The 15,573-nt window shown below is 55.7% G+C and overlaps 1 protein-coding gene across 2 annotated transcripts in view; it reads right to left on the reverse strand.

Annotated features, from left to right (window-relative positions):
* ARID3C (AT-rich interaction domain 3C) overlaps nt 1-15,573 on the reverse strand; it is a 158,027-nt gene that overhangs the window by 129,135 nt on the left and 13,319 nt on the right. The window contains exons 1-2 of one of the 2 annotated variants that reach the window (XM_084627671.1): nt 14,520-14,565; nt 12,465-12,980 (exon numbers count right to left, since the gene is read on the reverse strand). In XM_084627671.1, coding sequence (XP_084483797.1) covers nt 12,465-12,980; nt 14,520-14,546 — 543 coding nt within the window. In that variant the 5' untranslated portion in view covers nt 14,547-14,565. Of the gene's footprint in view, nt 1-12,464; nt 12,981-14,519; nt 14,566-15,573 lie in introns of those variants that run through there. The other variant, XM_084627670.1, reaches the window with a different exon arrangement.

Below are 15,573 nucleotides of genomic sequence, written 5' to 3' on the forward strand. Positions count from 1 at the left end.
TGCACACCTACCAAGACACACACACTCATGCCCGCGCACCCCCCCGCCCTGGGCTGGGGCTCTGTTTACAGCAGCCGCGCCGATCGCCTGCAGGCAGCCGGACACCAGACAACGCTGCACCAAGCAAGCGGCTGGGCGTAGGGGCTGCCAGTAAAAGCCGCCCAGCCAGTGGATTAATGCACTGACCTTTCACCCCCCAGACCTGATCTCTGCTCCCAGCCCCAGCCCCTGGCAGCCCTTCCCCCTCCCTTCCCCAGCCATGCTCCAGGACAGGTGGCCCCCACCCAGCTTTCTCCTCCGCAGAAAGGAGGGCCTGGCAAGGAGATTTTCCAGCCTAGATTGAGAAATCTCCAGGCAGCCAGGGGAGGAAACAACACTGAGCCCCCCCCCACCCTCCACCCAGCCCATTCCCCCTCCCCCAGCGTTGGAATGCAACCAGAGACCCTTTCATTAGGCACCAAGAGGCCTCCAGTTGTTGGCTGATGCACCTGGATTGAAGGTGCAGTACAGGATGCGGGGAGGGGGTCTCCGGGGTCAGCCACACCCCAGGCTTTTTGCCCTGGAAGCACCAGCCTTCGCCCTGACCTGCCCCAGAGGGGTCTCCCTTTCTCCCCGGGCCTCAGCAAGGCAGCTGCCCGGCTAAAGCTGGCACAGCTTAAATCTAACCAGGCTTCAGGGGAAAGTGAAGGCAGCCATAAAACACACACACACGGACACGGACACACACACGGACACACACACGGACAAAGGGGGAAGCCGATAGCACTGAACATAAATTAGAAGCTACTAACTGTGAAAAATTGATAAGGGAAGCCAAGGGACACAAGGAGGAAGCTATGGCCAGCAGAGTTAAGGACAATCAGGGCTTGTCTACACTACAGGTTGTCAGTATAACTTCTATCGCTCAGGGGTGTGAATAAGCCGCTCCCCTGAGCACCGTAAGTGACACGGACCCCAGGGCTGGCGTGGACAGCGCTATGTCGGCAGGAGAGCGAGGGGTCAGGGTGGAGAATCCATCAGCTGAACATAGCTACCAGTGTGACGCTGTAGCCAAAAGAGTTAACTCGACCCTTGGATGCATCAACAGGGGAATCTCCAGTGGGAGCAGGGAGGTGATTTTCCCTCCGTACCTGGCTCTGGTGCGGCCGCTGCTGGGATCCTGGCTCCAGGTCTGGGGCCCACAGTTCCAGAAGGACGTTGAGAAATTGGAGAGGGGTCAGAGAAGAGCCACGAGAATGATCAAAGGACTGGGAAACCTGCCTCCGAGTGACAGACTCACAGAGCTGAATCTGGTTAGCTTGACAAAGAGCTGGTTAAAAGTCCCAGTCGCTAAGTCCCGACACAGGGAACAGAAACTGGGTTATCGCGGGCTCTCCAATCTAGCAGAACAAGACCCCGTGGCTGGAAACTGAACCTGGACACATTTAGACTGGAAATTAGCCCCATGTTTTTAACAGGGAGGGTCGTTAGCCACTGGAACAACTGACCAAGGGTCGCGGGGGATTGTCCATCCCGGCAATTTTTAACTCAAGTTTGGCTGTTTTCTAAAGGACAGGCTGCAGTTCAGCCACCGCTGCTGGCCCGGGGGCAGGAGTTCATCCCCGGCCGTCCTCTGGCTGCGCTCTGCGGGGGGTCAGAGCCGAGGAGGATCCCAGTGGATCTTGAACCCCTGCTGGTATACTAGCCACTGCCCTGTCCTTCCTCTCCAGGTGCTGCCTGGACAGGGGACACACATGGACCTAAGCCCTGCAGACCTGTGCCAGCCATCTTTCTTGTGCAAAAGTCCCAGCTGGCACTGGGGAAAGTCCAACAGGCCAATGCATAGAGGAGCCCTGGCAGCCTGGATCCTGTCTCCAGCCCCTCAGTGGTCGCTGGGCTTGCCCAGGCATCGGGGGAGGGGGGTGCACGAGCATGCCTCGGCGTTGGGAGGCAGACCCAAGGGTGGGCAAGCCCGAAGGTGCAGGAGCTATGGTGTGGGGGGTGTGCACACCTGCAGGGGGCCAGGGTGCGTAACTAGGAGCAGGCAGGTGATTGATCCCGGAGCCTCCCCCGGAGGGTCCCCTCTGGATCTGAAGGCGGCGGTGGCGGCAGCTGGGTGGAATGTGCAGACCACACACTCTGCGGAGGCGAGAGCTGCTGCACTAAATCCAGAGCAAAGACGGCAGGGCAGCCAGAACTCCCCTCTGCCTCCTCTGGGCACAGTCTGGACACGTTCTAGCACAAAGCAGGGCCTTAACTGGCCCGGGGCTGGGGGGGAAGCATGGTCAGGTGTGTGTGTGTGGGGGGGGCACCGTCAGTCATCCCTTCCTCCTGCCCACCAAAACCAAAGCCACTCCATTACAAAGCCCTACTTAAAGCCAGCAGCAGCATCTCCTTATGAAGCAAATCACAGGGTGATCGAGATATTCCGATCACCCCGACCTCTACCCTCTTCCCTGCCTTTCGGTCATTTCCCCGAGACTCGCATCCTAGCACTTGGCCAGGATCCCACTGGCAGGTCGCTGCCTTTGGGGAGTGCAGGAATAAAATCCCAAGCTGCTCCTCTGCAAGCCCGATTCTCAGATGTTTCTCCCACCAGCAGCTTCCTCCCAAAGTCTCTTCTTGAAACCTTGCGCGGCTGGCCTGTGTGCAAAACGGCACCTATCTTGTGACACAGGAGGCCAACCAGTCTCGAGATCCCGGACTCTCTGGAAGACCTGTAGCTCACTTCCAGAAAGCTCTTTGTGCTCATCTGTAACGTCAATCTCAACAATAACTTCACCTTTGATTCCAGCTCAGGGTTGAGGGAGCTCACAGTTATTCCTAATCAGGGCAGATGAATTACACATTATGGGCTGATGACTTTGATTTCTCCATGGCCTCTATAAACTTCAGAGATCTGGTGCCCCAGGCATGAGGCAGTTAGCCAGCCACATCAGCCAGCCCGTGTCGGTTCAGGAAGATTAGAGGCGCCAATGAGGGGTTTGTAAACTTTGTCAGCCAAACTCCTGGGAGTCTCAGGCGGTGACGAACTCCACCCGGGGCTTATTTGACCAGAGTGCTGCACTGATCTGTGTTTTATCGAACACCGCGAGCTGTCTCTGCAGCACTGCTAGAATTAGAGCAAAATACAATCTCGCTATTTAAAAGGCAAATAAAACTCTGTTTTCCTATCTCATTGTATTTTTAAAAATACTCTCTAAAGCTAAGGAAATTCCCGGACAAAAAACTTTGTTCAGAGAATGAAACAGATAACAATGACATTAAAAGCATGTTGTGGTTACTCTAAAAAGAAGTGTGAAAGGCCGGAAATCCAAAGCGAAGGCAACGGTAAAAAGAAATGTTCCCAAATAATGAAATTCATAAAGTGAACTTCTAAACAACCTTAACTCTGACCCTGTTTTCTACAGTAATCCTCTAACTATTCACCAGCAACCCTGTAAACTCAGCCAGCACGCATCCAGGCCATAATGACTCATGTTCACCTCCAATATGAACCACCCTCGACTCAAGCTGTAAATAAAGCTACAAAGAACCAGAGCAACAGGGATTATCTCAGGACTAGAACGACAGGATTTGGGCTCCAGTTTATGGTGGCAACAACATCAACTATTATACACCCCTTCACATAAAGGGAACCAACTCTTCCACTGACCCTCCTCCAGTCCAACTACCCACAAACAGCAAAAACCCCAACAGCTCATCTTAACCCGCTGTACACAGTCCAGAAACCACCACCTCAGAGACGACATTGCAGTACGAGTCACCGAGCCCAACGTATCCCTTCCAGCAGTATACCTATATTATATATAGGGGCCTAGCAAATGCACAGTCCATTTTGGTCAATTTCATGGTCATAGGATTTTTAAAATCGTAAATTTCATGGTTTCAGCTATTTAAATCTGAAATGTCTGGGTGTGGTGATTGTCGGGGTCCTGGCCCAAAAAGAAGTTGTGTGTGTGTGTGTGGGGGGGGGGGTCGCAAGGTTATTGTGGGGGGGGGTGGTACTGCGACCCTTCCTTCTGCACTTCTGCTGGCGGCGCAGCTGCCTTCAGAGCTGGGAGGCTGGCGAGCGGGGGCTGCTGGCCGGGAGCCCAGCTCTGAAGGCGGAGCCCCGCCAGCAGCAGCGCCGAAGGAAGGATGCCAGGTAGGGTGTTGCCACCCTCACTTCTGCGCTGCTGCCTGCAGAGCTGGGCCCTCCGTCAGCAGCCGCCGCGCTCCGGCCGCCCGGCCCTGAAGGCAGCAGCGGAGAAGGACGGGTGGCATGGTGTGGTGTGGCCACCCTTAGTTTTGCGCGGCTGCTGGCGGGGCTCTGCCTTCAGAGCTGGGCGCCCAGCCAACAGCCGCCGCGCTCCGGCCGCCCGGCCCTGAAGCCCACCAGGCCCACGTGGCTCCTTCATTTCTGGGTTTGTTGTGTAAAGAGAAAAAGACACAACCCTTTGGAAAGCCAACACCCCTCCCTTCTGTTTCCTGTTTGCTTTTCTCTCAGCTCAGACAGTGACATCAACCTGCCAGTTTCACTTCTGTTTACACTCAGTTTCACTTTCTGTTGTAATGATCAGGTTTCAAACCGGGCAGGGGAATCCTGCAGTGAATTCATGTAGGGGGATTTTTTTTTAAAATGTCTCTGCTTTTAAAAAAATGCTAATCAAATGTAAATGTGGGGGCAAATTTAAGATGAGTTCCCTTTGTCTGCCATTTCCACATCACTTACCGTTCTGCTGGAAAGCCCTGTGTGAGCCCTGTGGACGGGCAGTATTATGGAAGTGCAAAGTGCTGGTGTTCCCCAAAGGATGGTGACAATCAGGAAGAGGGACAAGAGCCAATGGTCTGTAAAACCATACACAGGAAGGGGTCAACTAACAGCTCCACCACCATTAAAGGCAGGAGGGAAGCCCAAGCTGTCTCTGGGGCCATTGGATACACCTTTACCCACCTCGCCCAGTTTCCCTCAGGGAAAGGAAATCACAGGATTTTGACAAGAAAAAGGACATTCTATTAAAGCTCCATCCACCCTGAGCCCTCCCGCATCACACCTTTATTTGGGCGATTGGGGGTCTCCACCAAGCGGAAACACCAGCACAAAATCCAGGGGGAAGACCCCTTTGAGGGCTTTTTACATTCGGATTCTCTGCACAGCTCATTGCTGGGTCTTGGCTTTGTGACCTCAGAGGCCACTTAGCCGGTCACGGTGCAGCAATCCCATAGGCTATTCAAAGGCTGGTGATTCTTCCCAGGATGGGTTCCCAGCCATGACGTCACACGTGTGGGGATCTCCAGAGCCGAACGCGACTGCTGTACGTGTGGCTGGCTCCGTGTCCCACCACAGACTGTGAACTGGCCTGGACCCCAGAGAACAGAGCACCTGCTGGCACAGATCAAAGGTGGGACAGCCACGTGTACTGGCCGCCCCTGTTCTAGGGAACGACTCTGAAACAGTACCTCAAACCCAGAGACCCTCACACTCTGGTCAACCTGCTTTGCAAATTTTAATGGGCCCAATCTTGCCGACTTCACCTGTGTGACTCCCACAGGAGAGTGAGAGAACACCACAGAGCTTGGATCAGGATTCAGATCCAGAGCCGATCTTCTTCAGAGTTCAAATCTGGATCTAGTATCCTAGTTCCGGGCCATTCTTCAATGTGTGTAGCCCACCACCTCTGGAGGCAGCCATTTAATGGGACGCAGCGGCATGACCCAACGGTTCTGGACAGAAAGTGAGTAACCGTATTAACATGAGGTTTCAGAGCAGCAGCCGTGTCAGTCTGTATTCGTAAAAAGAAGAGGAGGACGTGTGGCCCCTTAGGGACCGACACATTTATTTGAGCACGAGCTTTCGTGAGCGACAGCTCACTTCACCGGCTGCATCACGCACTTAAACAGCATCTTTCTTTGTTATAGGGCAGTGACGGACACACCGTAGGGAAGGTGCAACACGGTTTCTGTTCAAAGCTGAATTACGTAACCTCCTTACACTGCATCTATAATCAGATCAGTTTGAAAATCGGCATGCCAGGGCATGGGACGGGGTAGCATTCGCAGTGCAAATGAGCTAATTTGTCCATGGAGTCCCAAAGGTACAGTCCTCCACTTCCAAGAGACTCTTTCCAAGTCTATCTATCTTTGTGCACCAACAGGAAAAAAGCAGAGGACAAGACCCACATGGCACGTCTACAACTGCAATGCCGCCAGGGAGATCAGAAGAACAGTCACACTGGGTCAGACCTATGGTCCATCTAGCCCAGTATCCTGTCCTCTGAAAGTGCCCAGTGCCAGATTCTTCAGAGAGAATGAACAGAACAGGGCAATTTTGAATGATCCATCCCCAGTTGTCCATGCCAGGTTCTGGTAGTCAGAGATCTAGGGACACCTAGAGCATGGGGCTGTGTCCCTGATCATCTTGGCTACTAGCCATTGATGGACCTGTCCTCCAGGAACTTAACTAATTCTTTTTTTTTTAAACCTAGCGATTGGCCTTCACAACATCCCCTGGCAATGAGTTCCACAGGTTGACTGTGCGTTGTGCGAAGATCTAGTGCCTGGCACCAAGGAAAGGCTCCAATACCTAAACATTGATGTTATCACACTTCATTCCAGCCTCAGCACCAACACGAGAGCCCAGAAAGAGCTTTGCCATCCGAATAAACCCAGGGAAAGCAAAATGCTGTCTATTTGCTAGAGAAGGGTTCAAACCCCGACCCACCAACCCAACAGCCCTGAGCTCTGCTGCCGACGCTAAAGTAGCAAGGCCTTTATGCATCACTGCAGTCCTCTCCTATCCTCTTAGCTTATTAACTGAGTCAATTAGCTCTGCAGATACTCAGCACATCTGAAACTCAGGCCCTAACCCTCTCCAGCTGAGTGCCCCAAACAGAGGCACCAGAAATTAGTGGTGACTTCGGAAAATGTGGGGTTGGCAATTTGCTCTTGGTCATATAGAAAATCAGTGTCCGAGCTGTGAGCAGAACCCAGGAGTCCTGCCCCGCCGCGCACTACGGAAAAGATAAGGCAGGTCCTGGAAGGGGAGTTAAGATACGCTGGTGACAGGCATTAGATTTGATTTTCTTGCAGGATTTTGTTGTTGATTTATTGTACATACAAGCAGCACACCTAGAAACCCCGGCCATGAACCAGAACCCTACTGTGCCAGGCACTGTACAAACACACTCTCACCACGCCACCGTCTGAGGCAGTGTAAGTGGTCCACGGGCTATTTGATCAAGCTAGCCAGCTTACCTTGTTCCCTTCCTCCCCCAACATCCTGCCCCCTTGCTCTCTTCTGTTATTAAAGGGCTGGGGATTCCTGGGTGATATTAGCCCCGACCCAGCAAGGAAGAGTCAGCTATTTTACCAGCACTTAAAAACTCCTTTGGGGATAGGGAGGAAACAGAAGAGTGGATGGTGCAGACCTGTGAGGAGCTCGGCAAGTGACTAGCCCAGAGAGGAAGGTTAGGCCAGGGGTTGGGAGGGTGCTGGAGCTCAGGACCGTCCCGTCAGAGGAAGCACACTCAGACGGCCACAGCACGGAGCCGAGACGGGGCTCTTCCTCCCGTGAAGGGCCCAATCTCCTGCAAAGAGGGTGGCTCACACCTGGGCTGCCTGACTAAGGCCATTGAGGGAAAGGGAAGGGGAGGGAGAGATGCCAAGAGGAATTTCTCTCCCACGCCCACAAGGAATAAAAAGAGACCCTGTATAAACTCAGAAGGATGGAGAACACATTCTGGTCCCCACGCTGTGGGCGATCCTCCGAGGATGTGACAACCTCGCCACCCGCTGCAGCATGAGGGCTCTTATCTAAGGTCATCGGAGCAGGGGCACATCCAGACAGGAGACCGCTGATGGGTTCCAACATCCAGCAAACGCTAACCATGCAAACCCAAGGCCATGGTGTTTTCAGAGCAGCCCAAACCACCCGAGAAAGCTGGTTCCCAAAGCGTGAACGCCAAGGTACTAGTGTGTGTGTTGGGGGGACAGGAGAGACACAATTATGTCTGGCTCTTCAGGGGTTCCCTCAACTAAATTCCCCCACCATCCAGCCACAGCTGTCAGATTAACCCTCGCCTGCCACGTCACACTGCGGCTTGAAGCCCTGTTCATGGATCGACCCAAAGCTGCACCACTTTTTGCATCAAACCTTCTGCTGAGATTGTTTGATTCCTATCTCTAAAGACAACACACAAGGGGCAATTCCTGGAGCAAGGCTCTCCGTGTCTGGGAAAACGCACTCGCTAGACCTGATGCCAGTTTTACAGAGCGTTGTGCTGGGCAGACAGCTGGGGTGCGTTACAAATATCCAGCACGGCTCCCACTTCTCATCTGATCTTAAGAATACAGAAGAAAACGTATCAGAAAGAAAGAAAGAAAAACTTTCATGTAGGGAAGGATTTTATTTGCCAGCCAATCCAGTTTAATTTCCTTTTCTATCTATCTAGACAGGCATTTATTCTATATCCTGTTTAAATCAAGACCCTCTGGCCCCGTTTCTGTGCTGCTTGTGTGTTCAGACCTTCACGGGAACTGGGGGGGCGGGGGAAACGGGGGGGCATTAGGATCCAGGGAGCAGAGTGCTGGCGGGAGGCTTTCCCTGTTTCACACAAATGCTCTGAATGCTTTCTCTCAAAAGAGTCCACGGAGCCCGTCACACCCCTCACACTGACCCCTCTGAACTGGCCAGCCAGCCTGTCCCTGTGCGTAACGTAACCCTCCATACAGGCAGTGCAATTCAATCGACTCAGCACACCCACCCAAGCCATTCTCTGGGCCTCTCTCTACAAATACATGCCCGGATCCAGAAATAGACCAACGGCCGACTGCACAAGGTTCCTGGGCACGGACAGACGGTAAATACTGCCTGCTTGCATACCTGACGCATGACAGGTACATGCGGAGACAATCTATTTCTAGTTTGGCCAGTTACTGTGCTTGAAATGCCAGTGAACGAGCGACTGATTGCGCAATTCTCGAACAGAAAGGTCAGCGGAGCACCATTCCCGCGGCTTTGCTAAGCTGATCCTTACTGATTTGGCAATGACGCTTGGATTTATACCCATGGTCCGCAGACACACCCACCCACCCCTACGCTCCCCACGCAGCGTGTGACTGCACTGCAGGGATCTCCCCAAACCCACTGTCTCTGGGGCTCATCGGAGCAGCATTACAAACTCCTGGAAGCCAGGCTTTCTCCAGGGCTCATCGTGAAAGGCCACAGGTCAGGAAATTTAACGGAACCCCCTTTCACAAACACTAAGTAGTTTAATTTACCATCTCGACAACAGAACCCAATGATAGACCCTGACCCCCGCTCCTCGTGTTCATAACATTTCCGCTGCCATCAGGATCGGGGCCCTGGTGCTCTCCTGGCCCCCTTCCCCTCGCCCCCAGAACTTGGTTCAAGGCCAGAGGGGCCACAATGCAAAACGCATCTGAAGGTTTCCACGGTCTGCCTCCGGACAGAGGGTTTTACCAAGCTCAGGGAAAGCAGGCTGGCATGCTGCTAAGGTGTCTTGGATTTAGTTTTATTTAAGAGCTCTGCTCTAGTTCTATTTAGGGGCAGGTCTCTGGCTTGTGTTATAGGGAGCCAGGCTAGATGATCACTGGGGTTCCGTCTGGCTTGGGAATCGATGAATGAGTGTAGGATACAGCTCGAGAGCACGCCGATATCAAACACACACAAACTAAAACGCGGATCCAAAGTGGCTGGGGCCCCACCATGACACACACCCATGTAAGGTGAGGCGTGGGTGTGAGTTCCTCCTTATTCAGTCTTTGCCACTTGAGCCCCACCCCTTCCACAGCTTCGACCAGACCCTGAGCACCCGAGAGACCCAAAGAGAAGCCGGGTGAGCAGCCGGCGGGCGTCGCTGCCTCAGACCACAAAACCGCAGCCCACTCAGCGCAGGGAATCAATGTGCGCATTGTCAAGCCGTAAACACAACCGTTTCCATGTCCAGGACAAAGGAGGCCAGGTTCAATTGAGAACCCCCTGCCCAGCGCCCCAGCGCTCACCTGCCCGGAGCTGGGAGCGCGTGTGGTAAATAGAAACCCTGCAATCACCTCCTTGCCCACCCCTTTCCGGCTTGAGAGACACATCTCTGTTTTCCCACACATGCCGACGTGCCTGCAAGCTGGGCCGGCCCTGTGCTCTGCTGGTGCCCAGGACAGCTGCTTCCCGCTGAACTCCTTTCGATAAAGGCTCCAGATGCCGCCTCTCGGCTCGCTGAAAGCTGTTTAGCTACAAATGTGTCAGTCACTCGGAGCTCGCTGGCCAGGAGCAAATCTGAAGAGCCAAGTACAGCGGGCATTGCTATTCCCCTCACCTCCCGCCAGGGCCTGTCCAGCAGCCATGCTCCCTTATCTGCCCCCTCCATCTCCTTATCTGCCCAGCATCTCAAACACACAGCTCAGCCCCTCTGCCGGCTGGATAAAGAAGGTCAGCTCCAGCCCTGACTCCATTTCCTGTTTCCAAAGGGTGCGTTTCCTCCGCTTTTCTGCAGCAGATCAGCAAACAGGTTGGGCAATCGACCTCTAGGGAAGGGTGGAAGTTCCTCTTGGCCAGCTCCCCAGGGAAGCAGGAGCAGGCCTTGACTCTGCCCTCACCGCTCCTCGCACCCAGGCCCCGATTCCGCAGGTATGTAATCCTCTCACTCTGAAATCAACCGCAGTCCGGATCACCCGCACGGGTAAGGGCTGTAGGCAGGGCTGGCCCTAGATCAAATAGCGCCCTGAGTGAGGGGCATCTTCAGCGTGTGTCCCCCCAGGTTAAACGTTTGAATATCTTATTTTGTATTGCATTTGTAGCCCGTCACCACTTTGATGCATGATTTGTATGCATGATTTATCCGTCATATAAGACACTAGCAACAAACACAGCACCCCGAGCCCGGCGCCCCCTGACCCTGGCCCCCAGATGGTCACATGGGTCACCTGCCCCTAAATCCGGCTGTGGCCGCAGGCTCTTCCCAACAATTGGACCACTCGCCTGAGCAAGGACCTCAGAAGAGCTGCAGGTTTGGCCCTGGCTGTCCACCAAGTCGAGGGTAACATAACAACCAGTTACAGAAATGTCCTTTTATGCACAATTCCCTATATTCCTCCCAAAGTTAATGAGACGAGGCTGTGTACTGTATTAACCAAAGTGTTCACTCTATCAATGAGCTATCCGGGCCTTGAGAACAATAGGCCTAGGGACAATTAACCGGGAACAGGACCTTCCTAACTCAAGAGAGCGTTTGCAGTTTTACTGGCGGGATAAACAGAAGGAAGTTTGGGACTGGAGATATTTGAGAACAGCACAGAGGAGGGCTCTGACCCTGCAAACACTGGGGAGGAAGGACTCCTTGGGGAGAAACAAATAATTGGTACCAAGCCCTGCACTTTCTAAAACAGTAGGAATTTTGTCCGCATTTCCGGGGTTGGAAGTGTCACACCAAGGTCTCCAAAGTGCCAGGTAAAAAAGCATGTTGTCATCATACGATCATGCAAACTACAGCAAGATAGACAGAGCAACGGGGAAATACGTTCCCTGATGGGGAAGTCCCTGCATATTTAGAGGCAGGGAGCAGCCAGTTTAGACAGCATATTACTCTAGGTTCACCTTCCATCACCGAACAAGTCACTGAATTTCCCAGTCCCACCCTCTCCATTCAAGTCAGTGCGAGGAAGCTTTCCCAGCCACCCCAGTGCCCTCCCCACTGGGGGTGCTGCTGGGACAGTTATTGGAGAGGGTATTTGCGGAGACGGGCAGGATCTTCGGGTGGAATTGGGGTAGTGATTGGTGAAGAACATTGCAGTGGAGACTGGGGGCAGTTCTCAGGGTGGATATGGGGGAGACAGGAATGCTCTGGAGGGATAATGGGGCGGGGTGCATGCTGAGGTGGATATTGGGATAGGGATCTCATGGCTGGTGAAGGATATTGCTGTGGCTGGCAGGATTGTTACTGGGGTGGGGGACGTGGGAGCAGAAGGGAGGATATCGCGCCGTCGATACTGGGGCAGTTCTTGGGGCGGATGACTCCTGGGGCGGATGGGGGATATGTGGAAAGCTATTGGGATGGAGGGCATTGGGATGGGGTGGGAGATATTGGGGTGGGGAGTACTGGGGGCAGGGTGAGGGCATCGGGGCAGGCTGGGATATATGGGGATAGCTATTGAAGTGGGGCTACTGGGAGATGAGGCCAGGGGGTGACTGGTGGGGTCTCCATTGGGTGGATAGTTATCGGGGCAGGGTGAGGGTAGCTACTGGGGTGGCGGATATTGGGAGATGGGGCCGGGGGGTTGCTAGTGGAACTGCTGTTGGGATGGGGGACCCTGGGGCAGGAGGGAAATAGGGGAGTAGCTCTCTGGGTCAGGGTACTGGAGGGTGAGGCCCAGGCCCTTGACAGGGGGACAGCTGTGGGGGTGGCTCTCTGGGGAGCGGTGGGGCTGGCCGGGGGGGAACTTGGGGGCGCTGGCTCCCGGGGGAAGGCGCCCCTGGGGGTGGCTCTTACCTGCTTGAACTGCTCCTCGTAGGTCCACTCGTGGTGCTGGGGCGGTGGCTGGCGGGGCGGGGAGAGCGAGCGGGCGGGCTCCGGGCGCTGCTGCGGGGCGCTGCGGGAGCGCGGCGGGTACCGGGCCGCCCCCGCCTCTTCCTCCAGGTCCTCCTCCTCCTCCTCCTCCTCGTGGTCCGGGGCGCCGGGTCCCGGCGGGGAGCCCCCCAGGCGGCCGCGGGGGGCCAGCCCGCAGCGCACCGCCGCCTGGTAGTGCTGGATGGCCAGCGCCTGCTGCTGGACGCGGCTCCCCACCACGGAGCGCAGCTGCCCCGGGCCGGGCTCCGCCTGCCCCCGCCGCAGCTTCTCCTCCACCCGGGCCAGCCGCGCCGCCTGCTGCCGCTGCAGGTTCTCCATCACCGCCTCCAGCCGGAGCCCGCCGCCGCCCGGGGCCGGCAGGGCAGCGCCGCGCCCCGGGGAGCCGCCGCCGGCGCCCGGCCCCGGCAGGGGCAGCGACCCCGGGGAGGAGAAGGCAGCCTGCGGGGAGACACAAGGAGAGTGGGGGGTGGGGGTGAGTGCCCGGCCCAGAGAAGAGGGGGATGAAGGGGAAAGGAGAAGAGGGGGAAGAGGGGGATGAAGGGGAAGGAGGAAGAGGGGGATGGAGAGGGAGGAGGAAGAGGGGGATGAAAGGGGAAGGAGAGGGGGATGAAAGGGGAAGGAGAGGGGGATGAAAGGGGAAGGAGGAAGAGGGGGGTGAAGGGGAAGGAGAGGAGGAGGAAGAGGGGGATGAAGAGGAGGAGAAAGAGGGGGATGAAAGGGGAAGGAGAGGGGGTTGAAGGGGAAGGAGAGGAGGTGGAAGAGGGGGATGAAAGGGGAAGGAGGAAGAGGGAGAAGGAAGAGGGGGATGAAGGGGGAAGGAGGAAGAGGGGGTGAAGGGGAAGGAGAGGAGGAGGAAGGGGGGTGAAGGGGGAAGTAGGAAGAGGAGGGGGAAGAGGGGGATGAAGAGGGAGGAGGAAGAGGGGGATGAAAGGGGAAGGAGAGGGGAATGAAGGGGGAAGGAGAGGAGGAGGAAGAGGGGGATGATAGGGGAAGGAGAGGGAGATGAAGGGAGAAGGAGGAAGAGGGGGATGAAGGGGAAGGAGAGGAGGAGGAAGAGGGGGATGAAGGAAGAAGAGGGGGATGAAGAGGGAGGAGGAAGAGGGGGATGAAAGGGGAAGGAGAGGGGGATGAAGGGGGAAGGAGGAAGAGGGGGAGGAGGGGGGCAGAGAAGGGCCGAGGGGGGAGAGGCCGAGGAGAGGAAGCCCGGGACAGAGGAAGGGAGCGGGGCAGGAGGGCTGGGGGGACCGGAGAACCGGGGCCGGGGGCGGGCAGGGAGAAGCCGCAGCGCGTCGCCCCCTCGCTCCCACCCGGACTAACTCGGGGCGCGGGGGCGCGTCTCGCCCAACTTTTGCCGCTGCCCGGCTCCGCTCCAGCCGGGGGCCCCAAGCCCCTCGCGGGGAGCCGGGAAGCGGCTCCTCTGCCCCGGCGGGAAGTTCGCAGCCCGGAGCCGGGCTCCAGCCGGGGGATCTCCCCGCCCGAGAAAACATCCCGGCGGATGGGCCGGGGAGGAAGGGGAGGGGGAGACGGACGCAGTAAAGGGAGTTTCAGGGCAGGGAGAATTGAGACGGGGGGAGATTGGGGCGCGGGGGCTCCCCACAAGCCCCCCCCGGCTCCAGCTCTGGAGGTCCGGGAGACCCCCCCCCTTTCCGCCCGGGGCGGCCAGACCCACACGCGATCCACGTGCAAGCCCCGGGGGATCCCCCCTTGCTCGGCTCTTTATGAATGATCAGACTCGGCGGGGCTGGGGGGGCTGGGAAGTTGCAGGACGTTTGACTTGATGCAGTTTCCACCCCCGCCCCCGAGTTCACTTCCACCCCCCACCAAGCAAAAAGCCCAACAACAACTAAAAGAAACCAAACAACAACCGCAACCCCATTAACCCCCCCCCCGCCCGCCCCCCCCAGCCGCGAGCCGGAGGTAATTGTTCTGTCAGGCATTCGAAAACATACAATTTTCTTTAAAAAAAAAAAAGCTTACCAAAGCAGATTTCGTGTTTTCCACCATGCTTCCTTCTCTCCCACTGACTGGCTGCCCAAGGGAGCCGGGGGCCGGGGGGGGGGGGCGGGGGGCTGTATAAATATAGATTTAAAAAACAATCGGATCTGTGGCTGTCTTTTTATTCCTCTGGCGCTTTGCTGGTGCGCTGGGCCCCCGGTCCCAGCATGGATCAGATTGTTACAAATATTTCCTTTATTCTGCAGCTTGTTGTAGCAATGGGGGGGGTGGGGTGGGGTTTTTTTCCCTTTTTTTTTTTTTTTTTTTTTGCAACAAGTGGCAGTCAGAGGCAGTGTGACCCCTTCCACCGAGAGATCAGCCCTCTCTGCTCCCCATTTGCTAGCGACACGTCAAGGGAATGATAAATAGAGAGGGCAGGGTTTGCTGACAGCCAAAGGGGGAAAACGCTGTAATGCTTCCCCAGCAGGGAGATCACAGAGGAGGATACATGCTGCACAGTGATCAGGGCATTTCTAACCTACTTCTGGGCATTGCTCTGCGTGGGAGAGATCTTTCCAATCCGCAGAGCGGGGCTCAAACCCGGGCATTTCCAGCCCAGGGCTCTGAGGTGGGGGTGCGATCACACATGTGCATTTCCAGCCTAGTGCTGTGTGTGTAACAGGGATCACGCTGGGGCATTTGCAACCGAGTGTCCTGACTCTATGTGTGTGAGATCAGAAACTCCCTCCCTGGGTATCTGCTGTCTTTCAAGGGCTGTCCAGTCATGGACAATCCATAGTCCAGGCTCCGTGGCATCACCATACAGGGCGCCTGAAAACTGCATTTCCGCCATACCTGACACAAAAATGTGATCAGTCCATGCCTGTGCATGAGAGAGAGTGGGTGTGTGCGTGCGTGTGTGTGGTTTATTTAAAAGGATCCTCAGTGACAGGCGCATTCAACAGGAGAAATGTTACTACCAAGGCTTGATATCTTCATTTGCAAGACCCATGTTTCCCTGTCAGCCGGGGAAATCACTGCAATTTACACAAAGCCTTGGGATAAGTCCTCCTGACATCTGCACATATGCCTTGTG

The sequence above is a fragment of the Lepidochelys olivacea genome (genome assembly GCF_965140295.1).
Source record: "Lepidochelys olivacea isolate rLepOli2 genome assembly, chromosome: 5".
Taxonomy (NCBI): domain Eukaryota; kingdom Metazoa; phylum Chordata; order Testudines; family Cheloniidae; genus Lepidochelys; species Lepidochelys olivacea.